The sequence below is a fragment of the Octopus bimaculoides genome, chromosome 5 (assembly GCF_046866305.1).
Source record: "Octopus bimaculoides isolate indiv1 chromosome 5, ASM4686630v1, whole genome shotgun sequence".
NCBI classification, from domain to species: Eukaryota; Metazoa; Mollusca; class Cephalopoda; order Octopoda; family Octopodidae; genus Octopus; species Octopus bimaculoides.
Genome location: NC_142932.1, coordinates 29,541,361 through 29,568,011, shown reverse-complemented (window position 1 = coordinate 29,568,011; position 26,651 = coordinate 29,541,361). Strand labels below are relative to the sequence as shown.

Sequence of the window (26,651 nt, the reverse complement as noted above, 5' to 3'; positions counted from 1 at the left end):
TCTTTTTCCTTTCTTTCTGTCGTCTTCTTTTTTCTATTTTTTCCTGTCTTTTTCTTTTCGCCTGTTATAAAATTGTAACTTAAAACTTATGTCATTCCATCAACGTGTGGACGCTGGTTGCTCTCGTTCATACTTTACGTTTGAATTTCCGTAATTTTGAATTTTTATTACTTCTTATTTTGAACTTGACAAAGACAGACGTACTGTTGAAATATCGTTCAACTAATAAAATATCTTACAATCGAATCGCGCTCTTCGTCTTGACTATTATTATTATTATTATTATTATTATTATTATTATTATTATTATTATTATTATTATTATTAAGTGCATCTCTGAGCACGATCAGAAGCCATGTGTTGAGAGGAATTCTTTGGGGTTTGAATAATTCACCTCTGGAAGCATGGGTGTTTCGTTCAACATCCTTAAACAAACCTTATCGAGGGATCTTTTGAGCGGGTTGGGCTACTCGACCTGAAAACAATTATAACTGGGCCCCACCTGCAAGGTCATGCGCTGCTTATCTTGATATGAGATCCCCAAATCGCTCACATATGGTTGCGATTCTTGTGCCTGGTGTACCCTTATCAGGCGAGTAATCATGATGAGTATATTGGGCTTCGTATATAATCTCCCCCAGTGTCACTTTGGTGGCATGCTCTGCTCTCTCACTCAATAATAAGAAACAATTACAGGGTTCATTAGCAGTTTTAAAACTGTTTAGTGATGACATTTGGATGAAATTTGGCCTCAATAAATGCTACCTTTATCAGAGGGAAAATAGTAGAAACCTCCAACGTTACACTTTATTAATAGCCAAACCGGCTCATAATGGGGAAAATGCTTTGAAAGTAAATCTGACCACAGGTTCCCGAAATACGCGGTTTTTTCGGGTACCTTGAACTATTGGTGACCCAACGGGCCACGGGTAGTCTACTATAACATAAAGCCCTAGTTAAGTGCTGATGGAAGCTTTCATATTCTTATTATTCTTATTAGATGTGAATGGAATAAAAACAGCAAAATGAGATGCGCATTGTTTTTTTTTTAAATCAACATTACGTTTATAGGAGATGATAAAAAAAATCGTAATAACATTAACCTTCTACCGGAAAATATATAATCTTAGAATCTTATCTGAAGACATCTGTGTAGTAATATCAAATAAACGGAAATACTTCCGTTATCTTATTCCTGTTTTAACTTTTACAGATGTGCTATTCTCACAGCTAATGTGATATATATTTAGGAATAAACCTGATTTTCTTTATAACAAACTAATCAATCAAGGTAAGGAGTCGATTGATTTTATTTTCACTTAACAAAGAAATTGGGTTCCTGCTCAGGAATACAAAGGTAGTGCGATTATATTATTTCGTATCGTTTGTGTTTTCTTGCCCTTGAAAAAGACAGTGGAAGATGCTTTCGAGGTTTCTGCTCCTCTCCTCTCCTCACTCATGTTGTATGCAATCCTCTAGGCCCCGCGTAAATCGTTACAATTGCTCCTGTCTTCCCAGAGCGTAGGTCTCTCTACACATTTCTCATATCTTTCTCTCAAATGTTAAGTTAGAAAAACATGAAAGTAAAGAGGAATATAAATGGTATCAATCTCACCTGCTCATGTGGTTCTATGGACGTAACGATCTCTGCACCTTCTTCTAGACACAAGTTATATATATATATGTATATATACATACATACATACATACATACATACATACATACATATCCATGACATATATATAAATACGTACTCACACACATTAACGAAGGGACTTGCTTTTGTCCTGGTCTCAACTATGTCAACTGTTTTTTACTAAATTGAAATGACTTATAATGCTTAACATATAGTGCTTTTTTTTCTATTCACTTTTGTCATATATTATTACTGTAGATAAAGTCCTAGACTTAAATTTCTCTAGATTTTTATGATGCGTGAAGCTTTTTAAACAGTGTGCACGTCTGTAATTTCTGGTAATGGCTACAGCGGAGCTTGTAGTTGTTGATCGTCTATAATTGTCGCTGGCAGTGTACATCCCAGCACAGTGTCTCGAACCAGGGAGACTGTCGATGTTGCAGCTATTTCTGAATCTATTTACTCTTTGTGCCTGTTTAGTCTCTGTTTGACAGATGGAGATTTTCAAATATGTACACTAGAGTGTTGTATGCATATCTGGGTGATTATTCATATAGTTACAGAGACTATACAAGTTGAAACTTGCTGCAGAAATGACCAATGCATCTCACATGTCTAGGTGGTATGAGATTTTTTTCTCTTTTACTTGTTTCAGTCATTTGACTGCGGCCATGCTGGAGCACCACCTTTAGTCGAGCAAATCGACCCCAGGACTTATTCTTTGGATGCCTAGTACTTATTCTATCTGTCTCTTTTGCCGAACCGCTAAGTTACGGAGACATAAACACACCAGCATCGGTTGTCAAGCGATATTGGGGGGACAAACACAGACACACAAACATATACACATATATACATATATATATATACATATATACGACGGGCTTCTTTCAGTTTCCGTCTACCAAATCCACTCACAAGGCTTTGGTCGGCCCGAGGCTATAGTAGAAGACACTTGCCCAAGGTGCCACGCAGTGGGAATGAACTCGGAACCATGCGGCTGGTAAGCAAGCTACTTACCACACAGCCACTCATCTCTAATTTTGTTTCATTGTATAGGTGCCCTGTGATCGCGGCCTGTGCACGACCGTTGATGATGTATAATACCATTTTCTTTATTCTTTGTAGTTTACTGAGATTTTTGTGGAGGGATTGGAGACACTAGTAGGACTGGTATAGTCTATGTTTTATCTAATGTATTGTTTTCACTCTATCACTTTTGTTTCTTTCTGTTGGATCAATATGGTGTTTGTGGTTAATTTAAGTATACCTGTGTGCCATTTTTATTCTTTTACTCCGTCTTCTATGCGTTCCATGAATTTCGAATCTCATAGATGAGTTGTATTTTTTTGTATTATTTCCTTCTCAACGTACAGCGTGTTTGTATTGTTGAATGTGATGATTTGGTCTAATTTTACTTAATTAATTGACCATTAGACTGACTGATTTATAGATTGTTTAGCCAATTAGCTGGAAAATTAGCTGTTTGTTGGGGGTAGTCAGCTCACTGATAAGGTGCGCTGGATGGCAGGCCAGCAATCCCTAATTTAGGCAACTTACCCTAGTTATTACCTCCCCTTAACGACAAATATGTCCCTAATTTTCCCATGAAATAAATTCGTTTCATTGTTTTTATTACTTTCGAATTCCTATTAGAAACTTTTGGACCATTTTCAACCCCAACCGCCTTACTTCCTAAATAGGTTCCTCTCTTAGTATTTATTATTATTTTTTAATCTAGTATTTATTATCCTAAGCGTTTTAGAGCCCCTTACAACATACACCATTTTCCCATTCATTTATTTATTTATCTTACCCCGTATAACGGTCTCAATAGCTAGTCTTTTGTTTTTAAATTTCAACTGAACAATTACATCGAACCTTAGCCTATCTCACTTCGGACAACAGGTGGAAGGGTTTAACCACCTCCTAGTAAGTAAATAAAAAAATTACACTTAACCGATTAGCATTTTATTATGATTAATACTATTAATTAGTACTACAAACATAATTATTATAAATTATGATTAATCTAAAACCTTATTGCATTTTCACCCTTTCTCCGACTAAAACCTATTGGCGTATCCCGCTATTATTTTTTAATTTTTTTATTATTTATCCATCCTATCCCCACCGTACAAAGGATTAATCCACAAAGAGATACGCAAGCAAAATAGTTTGATTACAACCATATTCAACTTTTCCTTTTTTCTTCTCTATGCCCTTCATTATTTATTCTTCACACTGATGAAGCTCCATGTTTCAGATCGGTTTTATAACCAAATATGATAACTATATTTAGCATATCAATGGTACTACCATATAATATTGGAAACAGAAACAGCTGTTAGATGGGATACATTCTATTTGTATTGAATCAATAGATAATGATTAATGTAAGTCAATTGGGATCTAGTTCAAAACGGGGGCACCAGTATTTTCTTAACGAAACACTAACGAAACACTTTGAAACTTGGGACACTGGTAGAATGTGTCATATAAAACATCTTTTACTCTTAGTCTTCTTAACAAAAAAACGTACATCGCAAGTTATTCCATGTTAAAGTTGTCGTATTTCTGTAATTTGAACCAATCACTGACGTCTATTCAGCTCAATAGAGTTACTGCTCGCCGGTCATAAAAATGTTATTCCCTGTGACATATTTCATCCGGTTTAATCGTAATTTATACGCATATATTGTTTATATAATAAATTACGCTGTGCGTATCTATGTGTGTAACAATTTTAGAGTTCGGATTCTAGAGTTAGGGTTAGTTTTAGGGTTAGGGTTAGGGGATTAATACGATATACACCGTTACAGCGCTAACTGTTTTCAACTGAATAGACGTCAGTGATTAGTAGAAATTATCGAAATAAGACAATTTTTTACATGAAATAAATTCCAATACAAAAATTTTTTTCTGTTCTATAACACAAAATAGGTAAGTATACGAAGTTTGAAAGTCTTTCCGTACCAAAAACACTACGTAAAACATAAATGAAAACTGGTGCCCCCGTTTTGAACAAGATCCGTCAATTGTTGTTCATCGATATTTCTCCATTTTCTGTCTTCTTCATATATATATATATATATATATATATATATATATATATATATATATATGTGTGTGTGTGTGTGTGTGTGTGTGTGTGTGTGTGTGTGTGTGTGTGTGTGTGTGTGTGTGTGTGAGTATTTCGGTGCGAATGATTTTGTAATACGGTGCAGTGTTTTACAATCCTGAAAATAGTAATAATGGTATTTATATAAGCTTAAAGCTTATGGCGATCACCGTGGAATGACTATACATATACATACATACATACATGACACATATATAAGCACCCCCACACACACACACACACACACACACACACACACACACACACACATATTCACTAGCAGAAGTACTTGCCTTGTCCTGGTGTCAACTATGTCAAATATTATGGTCCAACTAACTAATCGATCGTTTGTTTAATGTGTTGGTTAAACGGTCAATAATTTGTTTATTTGTTTTTTTTTTCTTTTGTTCGACAATGTTTCTTCTTTGCAGGTCACAACCTTTTCAGTGACTCGTGACCTCCCAACTCGCTCCAAGGTCTGCTTTCTTCTGTCTGGAATCGGTCCTGTTTGTGGTGTGTATGGATGTTTGTATGTGTGTGTATAGACGTGTGTGGTTTAGAAGGGGAGGTAAGAATGAGAATAAACGAAAGGTTTGTGTGTATGTGTGTATGAAAATAAACGAAAGATTTGTGTGTATGTGTGTATGTTGGCAAACAATCTTTACTTCAATCTATATAATTCGTTTATTTAACGATTTTCTCATTATGCTGTCATTTAAGAGTCTATATCATTTCCCCTTGCAGAAAATGTCGTTGTTATGGTGCTGCCTTGGATTGTTAGTGACGCTAACAGTACATTGTACTGAAGGTAAGGTTATGTATTTTTTATTACTGTAATACTGTATTTGTGAAGGTACGTGGCTTAGTGGTTATAAAGTCGTGAGTTCAATTCCCGGTGACACGTTGTGTCCTTGAGCAAGAGACTTTATTTCACGTTGCTCCACTCCACTCAGCTGACAAAAAGGAGTAGTACCTGTATTTCAAAGGACAGCCTTATCACACTCTGTGTCACGCTGAGTCTCCCTGAGAGCTACATTAAGAGTACACGTGTCTGTGGAGTGCTCAGCCACTTGCACGTTAATTTCACGAGCTGGCTGTTCCGTTGATCGGGTCAACTGGAACCCTCGTCGTCGTAACCGACGGAGTGCCAGTTAATTTTTTTAAATAGTGTAATTATATTAAGCTCATGTGTGGTGACAAAATTGGTTGATGCTGGAAGAGAGCTTAATGGATGTATTTCTACGATAATCAAGATCCATAGAAGACCTTCATACGCCTTCATAAGTGAATAGCGTATTTGTCAATTATCCAGTACCACTGCACATTGGAGTAATGTGTTGTTTGTGTAACATAAAGCATATATGTTAGTCGTATGGAAGATGGCAGAATACTCACGGACATACTCAACGGAGAGCTTGCTATGGGCATTTGGTCTGTTGGAAGACCGTTCTTACGGTACAAGGATATCTGCAAAAGAGACATGAAGGCCTGCGGCATCAATATTAGTAACTGGGAAGCGGTTGCCAGCAACCGTGGAGATTGGCGACGCACCAGAAGAAGGTTACTCACAGATACTCCAGCGAACCCAGGACAAACGAGGCCCTTTAGCAATCCTATCTTTCTTTTATATTCAAGACTACACTCAGAAATGTGCTATTGTCTTTTTAAGACGATGTAAGAGAAATTTGCAAGCTATTTCCATTCGTCCGTGAGCATGTTTGAGCCTTGTTTAATCAGAACATGCAATATATCCTTAAGTACTCCTTTGCTCTGAAAATAATGTATACTATATGCTTCGATGACTGAATAATTTTAATATATTTTCTTTTAATCCCTAAGCTGAAGTCCGCCGTTGGTGTTACTATACAAACTGGGCTCAATACAGAACTGGACTGGCACAATTTGTACCAGAAGATATTGATGCAAGCTTATGTACACATATATCATATGCGTTCGCTGCTCTTAAGAATGGGCAGTTAGCAGAGTTTGAATGGAATGACAGTGATATGTAAGTAGCAGAGTAAATTTAAAATTCTTAACATTAAAATGAGTATAAGTTAATGAAATATAAAAATGTGAAATAACTCCGTATTGTTGTCTGGTTTTTATGTATCCAGGACTACATTAGTCAATATCTTTGTTTCCTAGACAACGCAGTCTAATTTGAGGCAAAAGCACTTGGCTGCAATATCTGTTGTATCTACACACACACACTCACACACACACACACACACACACACACACACACACACACACAGGTACATGCATACATACTTACATACATGCATACATACATACACCAGATTACAAGCTCAGGTTTATACCTGTAATTATTGGGGCCCTAGGATAAATACTAATTTTGAGAAATTAGGCTTCTCAAAACCAGAAAGGAGAAAGCTAATTCGAACCCTAAAGATCCAACCCATCACAGGAACTGTAAAAATCCGTAAAACTTTCCAAAAGTTTATCATTTAAATATATATGAGCATGTCTAGATATGTAACTATATGCGTGAGAATACATACATTAAACATACAAATCTGCACATACATACATACATTCAAACAAAAATACCCTGTTGTTGATGTTGAAGTTCCAACGAAGGAACCTTGAATCTAGGTTAGAAACCGGTTCTTTCTCTACTGGCAAGAAATCTTGAAATAAACTGAATAATGACATATATACATAGAGAAAGGGTGGGCTGAAAGGTTCATTAGCTGACTATGTGGGATCTTGTATGAATTAATTTCATCTCTTATTAATAACTACATTGTGTCATTCCAGGTAAACTGATATCCGACTGTTCAAAGGAGACTTCAAAGGTAACTAGTAGCCCCCAACGACATTCATGCTGACATTAGGGGATGCTACATTAAGGGATGACGCTCCAGGTTTATCAACAGGGTAAAAGTGGAGAGCTGATTTTAGGAGTAGAAGGGTGAGTATTGAAGATAACCCAAGGTTTGGACGTCCTTCAACTGTCACAGCTGAGGAAAACATTGATTGTGTTCACCACCTGATGATGGATGACAGGAGATTGACTATTAATCAAATAGCCAATGCTATTAGCAGATCTCGTGAGAGAATTCCGAAAGTTCTGCTCATTGAACTTGGTATGACGAAGGTTTTTGCTCGGTGACTGCCACGTCTTCTGACACCTGATCAAAAGTACACCAGGCTGATAATATCACGGAAAAATCTGACATTGTTTGAGGCAGACCCAACTGGTTTCATTGAACATTTCCTAATCCAAGATTAGTGTTGGCTTCATCACTTTGAGCGAGTGACAAAAAGAAAAGCAATCCATGCAGTGCAAACACCCCTCGTCACCTGCTTCAAACAAGGACAAGGTTGTTTCATCTGCAGGGAAGATAAGGGCCACAGTTTTTGGGGATGCAAAAAGCATTGTGTTTATTGACTTTATTCAAAGGGGCCACGAATGTCTATCGTGACCAAATTCCCAGGAAAACTGACGAAAGGTGTCTTGTTTCATCGGGACAATGCTCAGCCCACAAGTCCTTGCTTTCAATGGCTGCTGTGCATGACTTGTAGCTTTGAAATGGTTGATCACCCCTATTCTCCTAATTAGTCTCCATCTGGTTATCTACTGCTCCTGAACATTTGGGGAAGCACTTAGTTGGGAACCAGTATCGCAGTGATGATGACATCATATCTGCTGTTATTCTCAGTTACTTTTGAAGTGTTCTTCGAACAGTCAGGTGCCAGTTTACCTGGAAAGAAATAATACAGTTATTAATTAGGACTGAAGCTATTGCACAGCTGTAGTATTTCGCAGTTCTAGCATCACTCCTTCAGTCAGCCTATGAACCCTTCAGCCCATCCTCGCGCGCGCGCGCGTGTGTCGTTACTAATCTATACAAACAGTATTATAGAAAAAACAAGTAAAGTTGAAAATAAAAATACATACATTTTAACTGGTTTTATATTTGTATGGTTTGTAAAAGTGTAAGCAAACTGTATGTATGTATGTACGTATGTATGTATCTATGTATGTATTTATGTATGTATGCATGTATGTGCGTATGTATATAGGAATGAATGTATTTGAAAGCACAATCTCTTTTTTTTGCATTAACCTACAAATTTCTTAAGCTTACAGGCTTCTATTAAACTTTAGATACTGAAGAATTGGAGGTATTTAGTAATGGCTAGTAACTGTTTTATTATTATTTAGATAACCACTGCCATTTGTAATATATTCTCATAGAATTTACCTGAATCGAATAAAATACAAATCGGGTACTGAAGAACATGATGGCGTTTCTTATTTCTTTACAACCCACAAGGGGCTACATACAGAGGGGACAAACAAGGACAGACAAAGGGATTAAGTCGATTAGATCGACCCCAGTGCGTAACTGGTACTTATTTAATCGACCCCGAAAGGATGAAAGACAAAGTCGACCTTGGCGGAATTTGAACTCAGAACGTAACGGCCGACGAAATACCGTTAAGAATTTCGCCCGGTGTGCTAAGGTTTCTGCCATGATATCGTTTCTTTTGCCTAAAAATTGCTTTCGTGTGCAAACTTAGAAATTAATGTTTCTTTTGCTGTGTATTTTATCATATCTATATTTTTATTATATACAGGTACAACAGAGTTAACAGCCTAAAGACATCACATCCAGGATTAAAAACAATACTTTCAGTCGGAGGCTGGAATATGGGATCTATGCCATTTGTCAATGCTGTTGTCACCAAAGGAACACGCAGTGCTTTCATTGGAACAGCCATAAATTTTCTACGCCGCAATAATTTTGATGGCTTAGATATTTGCTGGCAATATCCTACATCAAGAGGAAGTACTGACGTCGATAAAGAAAGATTTTCACTGTTACTCAAGGTAATGTAAGGTCGTTTGCAAACCTTTAACTCAAATTTTCTGTACTAAAATTCGGTGGTCTATGAAATAAATACCCGTGAAGTGCTGGTGTCGATACAATCACTTATAAGAATCCCTCACTTTACGGAAGTAATGCATTCCTGAATGTCTGTGCTTTGCTACAGCAAGACAAAAACTGTTTGTAAGCCACTCTTTGAAAAGAATCTTAGTCATTCGTACTTTTTTTTTATCTGAACGCCAAATAAAAGGTAGTTTAAATGAATGTATCGTCTGCTCTCAGGAAAGATTTGGTTGCTATTTCTAGCACATCCAGCTTAAACTTCAGATGGATTCTTCGCGAAGAGAATGGTAACTGACAATGTGAACACTGGGGGTAGAAGGGTCTAACAAAGAAATAAAAAAATGCACTTCACCTTAGGTGAAGCAGAGAATCTGCATCAAATTCTATCATACAGAAGTTATATATACTTCTGTATTTGTATGCGTGTCTAAATGTTTGATACTATTGTATGTATGTATGTATTTATGTAGATATGCATGTCTGTTTTATTTGTGTGCGTTTGTGTTAGATATTGTTTGGGAAGGCCAACTTCCTAATCATTTCTTTCGCCCCCCCCCTCTCTCCCCCTCCCCCCTCTCTCTCCCTCCCCCCTCTCTCTCCCTCCCCCCTCTCTCTCCCTCCCCCCTCTCTCTCTCTCTCTGTCTCTCTCTCTCTCTGTCTCTCTCTCTCTTTCTCTCTCTGTCTCTCTCTCTCTCTCTGTCTCTCTCTCTCTCTCCCCCCCCTCTCTCTCTCTATCTATCTATTTATCTCTCTATCTGTATCTGCTTTTTCACTTTTCTCTTTCTCTTTCCTTTTTCTTTCTCCCACCATTTCGTTTTTCTTCTTTTTCTTTTTCCCACCACTTACTTTCTTTTTTTCTCTTTTCTAACTCGCAACAACTAAATTGTACATTTAAAAATACGCGCGGAGACCCATGATGTGTGTATATATATGTACGTAGATACCTGTATATATATATATATATATATATATATATATATATATATATATAACCGAAGAAGGTTTTTTTCATACTGAGCTACCCGGCAGAATTGTTAATTATTAATTTTATTACTAATTGATGATTCCCTGCCCTGCATATCTATATATATATATATATATATATATATATATATATATATATATATATATATATATATATATATATATATATATATATATATATATATTGCCTGTATTTGTTTTTATATGTATGTAAACATGTACCAACGTTTGTATGTTTAGTGTATGTATGTATGTACAGGTTTTTTGGTATGTGTAAGTAAGTGTATATGTATTTTTATGATATTAGTTCTTCGGAATTGAATATTTTTATTATAAATGGATATAAATTTTAATTCATTTTACCACTAATTAATTTACTCTGGGTATACAGATTTTTTTTTTACCTTCTACTAAAGTTAATTTTTGATTTAATGTTTTCTTCAATTTTAAATAATATGATTTTATATGTATGTATGTATGTATGTATGTATGTATGTATGTATGTATGTATGTGTGTGTATATGTGTGTGGTTTTGTGTATTCTTACTGCATACTTTTTCTATTTTTAGGAAATGCGGGCTGCTTTTGATGCAGAAAGCAAGCGAACAAACCGTGCTCCTTTGCTCATTGGCGTTGTTGTGGGCTCAGAAGCTCGTTTGATTGACAGAGCTTATGATATTGGTACATTAAACACGTAAGTACATTTCTTTCATTTCCCCCTTTGCACATTAGATACGCCTTAGTTATTCTTGTCTAATTATCAATGAAGTTTCTGACGAGTTTCTGCAGATGTCATTAACATATTTAGACATTGCGGTAATTTCTCTTTTTAAACAAAAGAATGGCGGATATGTATTCGCTATTAAATAAGCAACCAAGAATGATACATGTTAAGAACGTCTCGTTTATTTTTATTCTATGCTAAAAGAAGATCTATTTGTTTGCTTTCCACAACGAGGGCATTATGAATTGTAGTCTAACTACAGCAAACTTGTGTGTGTGTTTTGTTTGCTTTTGTAAGTGTGTTTCTGTGTACCGTTAAGAGATAATGCCTCCTTTATATCGGAGTTTATATCGCATGTCGATAATTAATAATCGAAAGAATTCGTACGATTATATCAAAATAAGCACTAGGGTCAATATGATTGATTAAACCCCTTGAAGGTGGTGCCCTAGAGTGGCTGCAGCCTAATGATTGAAACCAGTAAGAGAATAACAAAATGTGTGCAGCACTCGTAGAAATTCAAATTTATTTTGAAATCTATGTGAGGAAAGGAAGTTTATACAGAACACAATGACATGAATTTTGTTTTAGTCATTTTATACCAAAGACGGTATAAATTCTATGAAGGTAGTCCTGGGGGTACACGCTTAGAGGAGAACATCTTTAAAAAATATATCCTTGTCATCTCTTTTACCATATGAGTTATTATCAATTGTATCTGCACTTCAAGAAGTAAACAGTGTTTACTAAAAAATCGAAGATGTTACATGTGCAATTATTTGGCTAAGAACGGCGGCAAGTTGGCAAATTTTGTTATTGCGCCAAACAAGATGATTAGCGGCATTTCCTCCGGCTCTTCACGTTCTGAATTCAAATTCCAAGGTCGACTTCCTCGATTAGCTTTACCTTTCATTCTTTCTGAGTCGTTAAAACAAATAGCAGCGGGGTCGATTTAATTGGCTTTACCAGATTGTCAAAATTGCTGCCTTGTACCAGAATTGCAAAAAAATTATTATTTGCCTACGAAAAGACTACATTCGTAAGACGTTTACAATTCTGTATTAATTAATTTAATATCAGAGAAAAGCGCTCATTGCTAGTCCTGAACCTATCTTTTCACGAAGTGAATTATCTGTCCAAGTGAGTTATAAATTGTCAAAACAAAAATATTATTCCAGTTCTATATTCAAGAAATGAGGAATTATGTACATTATTTACATTTGACAGATATTTGTCCTCATCTTGTTTGTTGTTAACAACGTTTCGGCTGATATACCCTCCAGCCTTCATCAAGATACCTGATGAAGGCTGGAGGGTGTATCTTCCCCTAGACACCCGATGAAGGCTGGAGGGTATATCAGCCGAAACGTTGTGTTAACAACAAACAAGATGAGGACAAATATCCGTTCAATGGAAATAATGTAAGTAATGTACAATATTTTCTTTTACTTGATTCAGTCATTTGACTGCGGCCATGCTATAGCACCGCCTTTAGTAGAATCAAATCGACTCCAGGACTTATTCTTTGTAAGCCTAGTACTTATTCTATCGGTCTCTTTTGCCGAACCGCTAAGTTATGAGGACCTAAACACACCAGCATCGGTTCTCAAACGATGTTAGGAGGACAAACACAGATACACAACATATACATACACATACAAAAATATATACATATATACGACGGGCTTCTTTCAGTTTCCGTCTACCAAATCCACTCACAAGTCTTTGGTCGACCCGAGGCTATAGTAGAAGACACTTGCCCTAGGTGCCACGCAGTGGGACTGAAGCCGGAACCATGTGGTTGGTAAGCAAGCTACTTACCACACTGCCACTCCTGTTGTGCCGATAATATATTGTTTCACAAATTAACGAACCATTAGCTTTAGTTGGCTTTCTTTTCATAATTACGTTCGTACACTATGCATAATATTTGGGAATTGTATACTGATTGTATAACATATTTATGAAGTTTATGGTAGTTACATGCTCTGATTAAACATTTCAAAGCTATACAGCCACTAACTTATTCTCATCGCTTTTCAACCAGACAAAAGCTAGAAGAAAAGGTTTATTTATATAACTTCTGCGCATCCGAGCGCTAGGTATGCACAGATTGAACCACACATGGGAAAATATTCAGATGAAAAAAAAAAAGAAAGAAAGAATAGTAATACTGATAGCTAGAGGGCTTAGATGGCTGGGTTCTTCATTGAAAATGTTTGGTGAAAAGACAGTGAAAGGATCACTTGTCTGAAAACCTCATAGTGGAAGTATATTATAACAAATGTGTAAAGAAATGTTATACGAAATGTGATAAGCATAAGAAGGGATATAAGTAGAACATAGACAAATGTGGTAGGGTGTGCGTTTGTGTATGTGTGTGTGTCTGTCTGTGTGTCTGTGTGTCTACGTGTATATATGTATGTGTGTAGAGAAGGGTAGAATGGAACCGCCAAACAAATATAATTCGTGGTATTTGATTACGGTCCGGTTATCTTCTTTTAGACGCGATCACTTGTTTCCTTTCACCAACGTTTCTTTTTTATCGTGTTCCGGATAACGTTTTTTACACGCACACAAATAAACTTGAACAAATTGCACTCACTGTTTCGGTCAAAGTGCAGCTAAAGTACACCACAATACGCCTCATACTGGACTCTCTGATCGAACTCAGAACCGTGCCATTCCGAAGTGAACTTCTTAAAACCTCCACCATATTTATAACTAGAAAACGTTGGGGTCTTTTACATAAAAGCAATATACATACATACATACATACATACATACGTACATACATACATACGTACATACATAAATATATATATATATATATATATATATATATATATATATATATATATATATATATATAAGAGAGAGAGAGAGAGAGAGAGAGAGAGAGAGAGAGAGAGAGAGAGAGAGAGAGAGAGAGGGAGAGAGAAAACAGTTATTTTATTCCTCACGGGTAGAAATATAGGAAAAATACAAGTTGAAAATGCACTGAGAATAGTTAATATATATTTTATTATTATATTTAAAGATTTAACCGGTTTCATAGTTTACGCTGATTTTCAAAAAATTGAAATAGAAAGACGTAACTTATTTCGCAGCTGCCTGGCTTCTGACTAGTGTTTGTAAAGAATAAACAGGTAATTAAGTTTAGAACCTTCTGTATGTTTCCTGCATCGTCCGGGCTTTAGTGTCAAGTGGCTGTATATTTGCATCTAAAAGGAAGGCCGACACGGTTGAGTGAACATGTTTAGTTTCAATCAAGGCATTCCAAATTTAATCTGTCTGGTGGGAGAGTAGACAGGAGTCATTTGTATGTAGCCCGGTGGCTAAAGTTGAGGTTGTTAGCAGTGAAGGTTCCTTATATTAAGTGACAGGATGAGCTTTGTGTGTGTGAATAGTTATTTGTGTATGTACTTTGTTAAAGTTTGTTAGGTCTGGGTTTGTACTTTTGTATGAAAGTATTCCCTTTGTTTATCCGTGCTTCATCTGTAGTATTCACTGAAGATATGTCGAGTGGGAAGACCTGGAATTTGCGGGACTTATTTTTTTCACATACGTTTATGTGCCCACTCAGTGGAATCTGTCTAGTACTTGGATCTAGTACTTGATTTCTAAAAATTCATTGTCATCCACAAAATGTTCATATCGCCCATATCAAAATTTCAAATTGCCCACAATTTTCTAGAAACTCGCCCATCGCTCACCTGTAAGTTGAAATCACCCACCAGTGGGCGATATCACCCACTTTGGGAAGCTATGAACTAGAGTATAGCCTTTTCAGAAAACGTAATAGACTGATTAACTGATTTAACTAAAGAGACAGAAATTTCCTTTATTGTGTTAATTACGCAGACACATATTTATATATAGTCCCACGTGATACCTTTGGAACGCAACCGTGTGTCACTAAAATATACAAACTAAAAGGTTTGTATAGACTCTAAATTAATGTAATAAACGAATTATCAAAAAAGGCAGAAATATACCTTTCTATTCAAATTACGATGAATGTAAACAAACAAATGAAGTTTGCTTTTAGAAGCATTGAGATGTCTTAGAAAGTTAAAGAAGTGATTTTAAATTCTCAAACGCAGGATAATGGTAATAATATAGCCTGAACAGGATAAACTACCCCTATTTTGCAGAAAAAGTGTAGGCGGTAAGCAGATATTGATGTTCATATATGTCCAGATATGTGACCTTACAGTACAGCTATATATTAATAAAATATGCCAACAAATAGTTATTGCTTGAAAAACTAACGAGGCGGTAGAGGTGTATCGATTTAAACGGGAAGCAGGAATGTGTATGTGTACAAGTATAGGTGTGCGTGTGTAGATATACGTATACATGTGTGTCTCTGTGTGTGTTCGTGGGGATATGTGTGCGTGTATGCGTATGCGCATATATGGACCTGTATGTGGGTCACATATGCATGTGTGTGCATATATATATGAATATATATGTATATATATATATGTGTGTGTGTGTGTGTGTGTGTGTGTGTGTATGTGTACATATATATATATATATATATAATGATATGGGTATACATGTGTATGTGTGCACGTGTGTGCGTATATATGAATATATGTATGTATATATATATGTATAGATATATACATATGGATTTGTGTATGTATATGTATATATGCATATATATATCCTTTCGGGGTCCGCAGTCAGTAAGCTATTTTCTTCGAACAGTAGTCTTTCCCTGTACTGAAGTAAGAGTCTTTTGCAAATCTATAGAAGGCATTAGGATTTTTATTTACATCAATTACAGCCCTGACTTCTTTTTCTTCACCCTCATTTTCATGGGGAAGTATTGTTTGAGTTCACTTTCAATCTCACACGCACTAGATTGGGTAGCTGACGGTCTGTTTTGTCGTGTTCAACTAGATGCATATTCAAAACTTTCAAAATGGTTCTTTTTCTTATATTTTCGTTCTTCTTAATGCTGTTGTTGTTTCGATTAGAAGCTTGTCATTTTGTATACCTGTCACTAATTTTCCAATAAATCTTAGCTTTTTTTTTTATATAGCACTAGGGTGTGATTTAAAGGAATTTGGCTGCTATTTATTCTACGTCAAGTGGGCAGGTACAGAGTATCTTGTTGAATAATCTGAAGATTGTCACGGATAGTAACTGTTAGGATTATGCTGATTGTAATAGCAATTATAATGATGTAGGGCGGTGGTTTGACAGAATCGTTAGAGCAACGGAAAATGTCCTTTTTACAATAGGCACAAAGACTGAAAATCGGAGTAAGGGGTCTAGTCGATTACAATACTCAACTGGTACTTATTTTAACGGCTTTGAAAGGACCAAAGATAAATTTGGCTTTAGTGAAATTTGAACTCAGATCGTTAAAGCCAGAAGACATGCCGTAAAGCAGTTGGGCGACGTGGTGACGATTTTGCCAGCTCTCCACATCAGATAAAACACCTTGCTGTATTTTTTCCGTCTCTTTGAGTTCTGAGTTCAAATCACCGAGGTCTTCTTTGCCTTTCATCTTTTCGGGATTGGTGAAATGTAATACAGTATTAGTAAATCACTAGAGTCTATTGTGTCCACTAATCCGTTCCTACCAAATTTCAGGTCTTATGTCTGTTCTAGTATAAATTACGATTATGACAGTTATGATGTGAACAATGACGACAGCGATGACAAAGATAGGTATAATTAAGATGATGATGACGATGACAATATGGATGAAGGGAAGAATAACTATGACAAAGATGATGATAGCGACAATATCCAAAATATAAGAAATATAAAAATCTGTTGTTCATTCAGGTTCCATTATTATTTTAAATTTATTTGCAGATTTGATCAAATGCTGAAATATGTTTATTTTTCTTTATTAATTAAATCAATTATTCTGGCAGATCAGTAGATGTGGTTTCCCTGTTAACCTATGATTTCTATACACCTGGAACCTTCAAGCATGCAGCTCATACAAGTGCCCTCTATGCAGGAAATCATTCAGTAGGACCTGATATCATGAAAAATGTTGTAAGTAATTTTGTGTTCACGTATTTCATATACCACCTATACTTTAATCTTGCTTCATACTCCTCTTCACTTTTTGCCGTCATCCTTTATGTAAAGCTCCACGCAAATTGTAATCTACCTTTGTAATGACCCTTCATCTGATACACCTGTGACAAATAAAAGAAATTGTTATTAAGGTGGTGAGCTGGCAGGATCGTTGACGCGCCGGACAAAAAGCTTAGCAGCTTTTCGATCTGAGTTCAAATCCTGCCGATATCGTCATTGTTTTTCATCCTTTCGGGGTCGATGAAATAAGTAGCAGTGAAGCACTGGGTTAACGAAATTGACTTCCACGTTCTCTTACAATACTGTTGCCGTAAGTCTAAATAATAATAATAATAATAATAACAATAGGACCTTTTGAGCGGGATGGGCTATTCGACCTGAAGAAAATTCTAACTGAGCCCCACCTGCGAGGTCATGCGCTGTTTATCTTGATATAAGATCACCATGTCGCGCACATATGGTTGTGATGCATGTGCCTGGTGTACTCTTATCAGACGGGTAGTCATGATGGGTTTAATGGGCTACGTATATTTTACACCAGTGTCACTTTGATGGCATGCACTGCTCTCTCACTCAATAATAATATTAATAATAATAATAATAATAATAATGATGATAAACCTTTCTACCAAAGGCACGAAGCCTGAAATTTTAGGAGAGGGGACTAGTTGATTACTTCGACCACAGTGCTCGGCTGGTACTTATTTTATCAATTCTGAAAGGATGAAAGGCAAAGTCGACCTCGTCGGAATTTGAACTCAGAACGTAAAGACGGACTAAATGCCGCTAAGCATTTTACCCGGTGTGCTAACGATTCTGCCAGCTCGCCACCTTAAATAATAATAATAATAATATCAATAATAATAATCTTTTTTTTTTACTAAAGGCACAAGGCCTGAAATTTGGGAAGAAGGAATAGTCAATTTGACGGTCGAAATACCGTTAAACATTTCATCCAGCGTGTTTATGATTCAGCCAGCTCACCGCCTTAATAATAATAATAATAATAATAATAATAATAATAATGATGATAATAATAATAATAATAATAATAATAATAATAAAAGAAAAGGCATCGGAGGGGCGATGCATGCCATGTGTGCAGATAAATTTTTATCGCAAATTATAGCGTGGCTTACAATCCGTTGCTTACCAATACTTCTTAATTGAACTGAATTAATTTGATTTTTAAAAAATAAGCATTCTATGTAAGTATGTATGTATGTATACTCCGGTGAAATTAAGAAATCAACTTGTAAATAAGCGAAACCTTTGAATCCATCAGTGTACACACACACACGGGTGCATATGTATGTATGTATGTATGTATGTATGTATGTATGTATGTATGTATGTATGTATGTATGTACGCACATGTGTCTATGTGCACAGGTGCACCATGATCTATACACACACAGACAAAGGTCGATTCATATGAAAAACAAAGTAAACAAAATAACATGACCACTTGCTTATCGGGAAGTTCTATTTTTCCATTTTTTTTTTTCATGATAATCAAACCAAATGTTCATTTCGAACCAATCACCCAATGAGTATTTATCCCAAATGTGGTGAAAATCCGTTTGTGCGCATATTATGATCTCGAAGTAATGTAATAACAGATGATTTTCGTGTGTTTCTTATGCTTAAAATATTAACATAACTGATGATTGCATATCAATCAATTTTTTATTATAATCCTAGGAATGGACTGCTAACAATTGGGTCAACAAAGGTCTTTCAAAACACCTTATCAACATTGGAATAGCGTTCTATGCTCACTCCTACCTGCTTGAGGATGCTAATAATCAGATGGAAGGAGCACTAACATCCAGAGCTGGTACAGCTGGACAATATACAAAACTAGATGGCTTTTTAGCTTACTATGAGGTATGTATCTTGAACGTTTGTTATACTTTGACCATCTAACTTTATCATAGATTTTTTTTTTTTTACCATCGTAGTCAGAATCTGTTATTTTGGTCACCGCAATTATCACCAGTACCATCACTAACACCACCATCATAATCATTGTCATCAACATTAAGATCATGATCAGCAGCACCACTCCCACCATCACCACCTTAATAATAATAATAATAATAATAATAATAATAATAATAATAAATCATATTATCTCTGGCTGCCCAGTCCTGGCTAAGAAGGAATATATTCACAGACACGACAGAGCTGGGACCTATATACACTGGAAGCTATGCCAACACTATGGAATAACAACAGAAAAAAGATGGTATAAACACACTCCAGAAAAGGTCACAGAAAACGAGAAAGCAACCATACTCTGGGATATGGCAATACACAGAGATAGAGAAATTAAGGCCAATAGGCCAGATATAGTTGTCAAAGATCATGAAGGAAAAATGCTTTCTAATTGATGTATCAATACCAGCAGATGACAACGTTTCCCTAAAAGAAATGGAGAAACTTTCAAAATACAAAGACCTGGAAATAGTGGTAACTCGAATGTGGAATCTAAAAACAGAAACAATTCCTATCATAGTAGGTGCCTTAGATATAATAAAAAAAATATTCAGACAAATACATAACAAAAACACCAGGACGTACAAATATATATAACACACAGAAAATAGCACTACTGGGCACTGTACATATCCTACGCAAAACACTTTCAATAGAGTAATCATAAGAGCATCACAGCAAACCACAGCACATACCCAAGGCACACAGAGCTGCGCTCGGTAGTGAAGTGAAAGCACGTTATAAAAATAAAACTACTGAATAATAATAATAATAATAATAATAATAATAATAATAATAATAATAATAATAATAATAATCCTTTCTGCTACAGGCAACACTAACAACAGCAACAACAAAAATAACAACATATTCAATATATACGGAAGTGCAAATGAGGTATACAAGAAATAGAGTGTTACAGAGTATATGGTACAAGAATAAGAGACAAATATTCTACAATCCTAATATATTCGAGAATGGGCAAAACATAATCAAGAATTAGTTCCATTGCTGATGCTTGGTCCCAGGTCAATTCTGATCAAGCTTACCTAAAATCAAAGGTTATATTTTTAAAGAAGGCACAGTGATATGTAGAAGATCTTGCTTGTCTCTAGCAGGTAGAAAAATCACAGAGAAATTCTCTCTTAGAACGTAGTCAATTTTATCGAATTACTGTTTTTTTTTTTTCCTTTTGTCCACCAACGTAAGATTTGCTCTTATTTGATTTCTCTTCTACATTTTAAACTTCAATTTAAATATTTTTTCTCAGGTATGTCAGATGATGAGTAGATCAACGAAATATTACATACAAGATAAAGGCGTTCCTTACCTAGTTGATGGATACCAGTGGGTCGGATATGAAGATGAACGTAGCGTTGCTTTGAAGGTAAGAAATGCACTCAGAGTTGAACTTATTTGGATAGAGTGTATCTATCTATCTATCTATCTATCTATATATACTGAAGCTCTAAGTTACAAGAAGGTAAGCACACCATCACCGGTTGCCAAGCGATGGTGTGGGACAGAGACACAAAGACGCACACACATGCATGTGTGTGTGCGTGTGTGACAGGCTTCTTTCAGTTTCCGTCAACCAAATCCACTCTATCAATATGTATTATAAATCAGGACACGTGATCAAAGTTCGATCTCAGCTGTGTGTCCCACCCACCCCCACTCCTATATCCAGTGAGGTACGATGTGGAATATCAAACCACGGGCTACACTGGTGTGTGAAATATGTGCCACGTAATAGTATTATTGTTTTCTGTCCTATCTAGGCGAAGTTTGCTCTTGACAATAAATTTGGTGGTGTCATGCTGTGGGCTTTTGACGTAGATGACTTCAAAGGAATGTGTAACACTCAAAAAGTTTACCCACTTTTAAATAGCGTGAACAAAGTGCTTAAAGGAGGATCGTAAGTATACATCTTTTCTTGATTAACTGATAACATAATGACTCATCTATTATTTGGATGTATGCTGCAATTGCATCTTTCAGGAGTCAAAAGAAATCGTACCCGCCAAAGCGTGCTCACGGTTTCAGAGGGTTAATAATAATTGTAATGAAACATACGAACAAGCGATGCATCTGGATGTTGAATGAAAGACAAATACTGACTGATGATGATCGAGAGATTATAATTCAATAGAGAATATATTCTACTATTTTGTACTTTAACGTAGAACACATTGTAAGTGAAATATTTTTTTACTCCGTATTGAAAATACAGCATTTATGAAACTTGTTGTATTTTAACCCCAGATCAACTTTGATCAGCAGACCCTGTGAGCAAAAATAATTCTACCATAACCATTCCATCCTTTTACTGCATGATCTAGAGTACATTATCTGATGTGTACTTTATTAAAAATAGTAGAATGCCGTTTAAAGGACATGTGGCTGCAATTACAACCAGATCGAGCGATCACATAGGTATTCCGCTTTGACTCATTGATAAATATTTCATAATGTGGTCAATACGATTGGGAGGGAATAAGGGGTTGTTAGAAATTATTGTCCGTTACTGGTACTCCGTAGGTTACGACGATGAGGGTTCCAGTTGATCCGATTGACAGAACAGCCTGCTCGTGAAATTAATGTGCAAGTGGTCGACAGCTCCGCAGACACACATGCCCTTAACGCAGTTTTTAAGGACATTCAGTGCGACACAGAATTACGGGTACAATCCATTTTTGGAGCTGCGTGGAGTGAAGCAGCGTGAAATGAAGTGTCTTGCTCAAGGACACAACGCGCCGCCGGGAATCGAATTCACAACCTTACAATCGTCAGCTGATTATCATAACTACTAAGCTACGCTTCTTCACTGTTTGCCATCACATAAAATAATAGAAGCAACAGCTACATCTCATTCAAATTACCCCTGGCCTTCTTAGTAAAGAACATAGTGAAAAATGTAGTCTAGAGTCCAATGCAACAAAAGAAAAATACGATTTTGCTTATCTCAAATGCAGGCAATCGTAAATCTGCTCAGTGAGGAATTACTTGATGTTAGACAAACAAAAAAAATAACTGAAATAACAATATTGATTTAGATTTAGAAGTGGCAAGGAAATCTCTCTTAGGCGACTGCACTTGCTAGAAATAGTGGGAAAATAGCTCTCATCACATTGTTTTTTTAAATGAGTTCGTAGTTATCGACACAGGTAATAATACGATCCTGGATACACACCATACGAACAAAATGCTTAGCGGTGAAATGCTTAGCAGTATTTCGTCTGCCGCTACGTTCTGAGTTCAAATTCCGCCGAGGTCGACTTTGCCTTTCATCCTTTCGGGGTCGATTAAATAAGTACCAGTTACGCACTGGGGTCGATATAATCGACTTAATCCGTTTGTCTGACCTTGTTTGTCCCCTCTGTGTGTAGCCCCTTGTGGGTAGTAAAGAAATAACACACCATACGAACAAAAATGGGATGGTTACAGTTTGGACTCTTTTAATAAAAGGTCTACCTTGATCAGGCCTATACCAGGAGTAAAGCAACATATTTGAATATTTTGAATTCTGCAACTGCTTGATTTGATCAATTAATAATTTCTTTTGTGTTGTATTGACGCCCTCACCGTTACGCTGGAGTATTCTGAGAGCGGAGTATAAGTTTCATCTCTAAATGAATGAATCAGATTAATATTCTAGCGGTCTCCTTCTGGACAGTTATTACAAGGGAGATAATCATTTCTTCATTATATTTGTCGGGATTGGAGACTTAGATATTAAATTAAGGAATCATAAGGAAGAACATGCATAGAATTCGCCGTTTTTTTTTGTTTGTTTATTTATTATAAAGTTCTTAATTTTTTTTAGTCAGCGGTAATCATGTATAACACTATTTCATTCTTTTTAGAATTTTCTTTTTTAGAAATTGTAGCCTAGGATTTATTAATCAAGCATTTTATGAAGCGCAACATTTCTTATAGGTGAAAAGTAATTGCAGTTTAGAAGAAATGAACATAAAGTGCGTTTTCCTCTTTTATTTTTCTTCGTTATAAAGCATTAGTAAATTTGCACTCGTGAGAAATTCGAAAGTTCTTAGGTTCTACATATAGAAGCTGTTTTTCAAAGAATTCTACCGTATGATGGTGTCTTGAAGTAGTTAATATTTTTGGTTCTTTCAACTGCAAACAAAATTCGATGTATTTTTTAAATCGTTTCCCGTTTTCTCTCTCACAGAATCCCAACTCAAACTACAATAAGTGAGTATTTTTTCTTACGTTACTTTGTTCACTAAACATTAATATTTCATTTTTTTATATTAACAAGAGCTATAATATAATAGTAAAGTTAGTGTTTTATATAATGAACAGCTATCGAAATCGACCTAGAAAAGTTTAGAAGGTAACGATAAAAACATAGTCACTGAGAATTATTTTAATTTAATCGGCAAGTATTATTTTTTTCTTGATTATTTCTATTTAACCTTTTTATGTTAACACCAACTATTAATTCCACGTACAGATAGCAACAGGAACATAATATGATTTGCCCTGTTTTTATTTTTCTTTGATTGATAAAACTCACGTAGGTAAAAATTTCCTGGTCTTGAGAAATAAGCATTTCCCATTTAACCATAGATACAGGAAAAGTTTTTATAGACGTGCAGCAAAAACTACAAACAGTTGCAGGTCACACCTAGAGCTCACTCCAAGTTGCAGCTGACGAGACCTGAATCTTGCCCAATCAATTAGGCATTCTTGATTAACCCAGTGCTTAATGAAGCCTAACTCCCAGCAGAGTGTCAAAATAAAGAAATCCGAAAGAAAAATTACGTTGGTCTATGTGAGGGTAATTTTAAAACAAAATACGCAAACCAGAAGTCTTCTTTCCGACATATGGATAAGAAAGTAAGTTATCCATATAAAAGAAGGTGCTGAAAAGTTTCTGGCTTTAAAAGTATCATGAAAGTCCTGGTTGGAGGCTGACAATAAACTGATGTACTACAATTAATATCATCAGCTAAATGCCTTCAAAGCAGCACTGCTGCCTGGCAGCCTTCCAAGATTGAAATCACCAGTAAAAGAATAAAAGTGGGAAAGAATATCACATCAGTAATGACTGGATTAGGATAAATTCAGATTTGGTGAAACTATAGCAGTTTAATGATATCTACAATACTACTTTTAGTAATACTATTTTAGCAGCGAAGCATTCTCATTGTCTACAAATGTCCACTGTATTATTAGTCAAACAAGAAATGTACAGGAGACTAATATCTGCTGTACATGTAAAATTTCGAACCAACCGGTTCAGCCCTATGTAGACATTCTACCTTCTAGAAATAGCATCCGAATCTCCTTCAAATCACATCCTACCATTCTATAACGGGTAAAACATTTACATTGAGTAGCATTGTCTCCGATACATTTTTCGTTCTCAATGATTGAGTTCAGTAGACTAAGTTTTAGAGTTATATTCTAAATTTATTTAATGTGTTATTCTGTTTTAATCACTTAAGTTCCTCTATCTTCGTTTATCACAGATGCTTGGTTCCAAAATAAGAACGTGTCAAATGAATAAATGATAAATGAATAATAAAACATGTGGAGAAAACAGATTACATTCTGAGACCCAAAGTTGTCCTGAGTATTGTGTATAATCGCTGGAGTGCACCCTTGTTGTTGTTGTTGGCACTCCGTCGCTTACGACGTCGAGGGTTCCACTTGATCCAATCAACGGAACAGCCTGCTCGTGAAATTAACGTGCAAGTGGCTGAGCACTCCACAGACACGTGTACCCTTAACGTAGTTCTCGGAGATATTCAGCGTTACACAGTGTGACAAGGCTGACCCTTTGAATTACAGGCACAACAGAAACAGGAAGAAAGATTGAGAGAAAGTTGTGGTGAAAGAGTACAGCAGGGTTCGCCACCATCCCCTACCGGAGCCTCGTGGAGCTTTAGGTGTTTTCGCTCAATAAACACTCACAACGCCCGGTCTGGGAATCGAAACCGCGATCTTGTGACCGCGAGTCCGCTGCCCTAACCATTGGGCCATTGCGCATCCACTAGTGCACCCTTAACTGCTCTAACAATTGAATGTACCATGTTACCTCGTATCGGTGAGGAATGAATCAGTGATAAACGAGGATAGAAGTATATTAATTTTTGTTTCAGATATTTAAAGCTTCCATTTAAAATTATTTAAAATTAACCAATAGAATATTAATTCTACTGGTTACTTTTAATCATTTGTAAACGATCATTTTGCTTGTTACAATAAAATATTAATTACTTGCATCTCAGTAAACTTATGCTTATTTTTATCTTGTTTAATCGCTTAGGTCCAGTAGATGTATGCAAAGGTAAATCATCTGCAACTTTTCCAGACCCACTCTCATGTAAGCGCTTTTACGTATGCATCAATGGAAAAGGATTTATTGCTCTCTGTGAAGCTAATAAGTTATTCGATCATGTTTCAAATGGTTGTGTTGAATCATCTGTGGCCAAATGTTCATGAGTTTCTCCAAGAAGACCACGAAGCAATCTTGGAAATTAATAAATTTGAGAGTATTTATCAAGGATTACTCATAACAGGAAATTTCCAGTTTGTTGGTAAAATATTGTATTTAATAACATTTTATGAATATTTAAAATGCATTAAGTTTAATTTCTCTCTGCAATTTGTTTAAACTTGATTAAAAATCTTTTGTAATATTTTAAAATGTTTTGTTTTTCTTGCAATTTGCTGTTTCTTGAGTTAGTAAAAGACTGGGGTGTAAGTGTCCAATATCCAAACTTTATATTCAAGCAATATCACTGTGAAGTCAATGGTCAAAATTTTATTGCTAAAGGATCCACTTTACCTGGCTATAAATAGGCAAAACAGTTCACTTAATATATTGATATAATAGCTCTGATGAATCAAAATTTCTCAGTATTTAAATTCCGCAAAAGAATGGCTTCTGCAATTCTGACTAACTGAAGATATACTTCATGAAGGTAAAGAATATAATTTTGTGGCCATTTGAGGTATCAAGGTAATGTAGAATAAATTTGTTAAGAAAAGAATAAAAGAATAAGTGATTCAGAATCCAGATTACAAATTGTATTTGTACTCACAGTAATGGATGCTCTTGTTTATGTTACTAAATGTCTACGTGATAATCTGCAAAGGCTGCTATTTTCAGAAAAAGAAAATGTCCAGTTGACTCGCGCACGTAACACACT

At 35.8% G+C, this 26,651-nt stretch overlaps 1 protein-coding gene across 3 annotated transcripts; it reads left to right on the top strand.

Annotated features, from left to right (window-relative positions):
• The first annotated feature begins 1,225 nt into the window (after positions 1-1,225).
• On the top strand, positions 1,226-26,146 carry LOC106882972 (chitinase-3-like protein 1). Of its 3 annotated transcripts, none has more exons than XM_089352130.1 (11): positions 1,226-1,291; positions 5,503-5,566; positions 6,598-6,766; positions 9,370-9,622; positions 11,237-11,361; positions 17,295-17,421; positions 19,171-19,356; positions 20,738-20,854; positions 21,249-21,385; positions 23,660-23,682; positions 25,766-26,146. In XM_089352130.1, exons 2-11 carry the CDS (start codon positions 5,506-5,508, stop codon positions 25,939-25,941), a joined length of 1,374 nt encoding a protein of 457 aa, XP_089208256.1. In that variant the 5' UTR covers positions 1,226-1,291; positions 5,503-5,505; the 3' UTR covers positions 25,942-26,146. The 3 variants fall into 3 exon arrangements, with proteins under 3 accessions (XP_089208256.1, XP_089208255.1, XP_089208257.1); XM_089352129.1 differs by having other exon boundaries at positions 1,271-1,298; XM_089352131.1 differs by having other exon boundaries at positions 1,271-1,357.
• Positions 26,147-26,651: the final 505 nt, after the last annotated feature.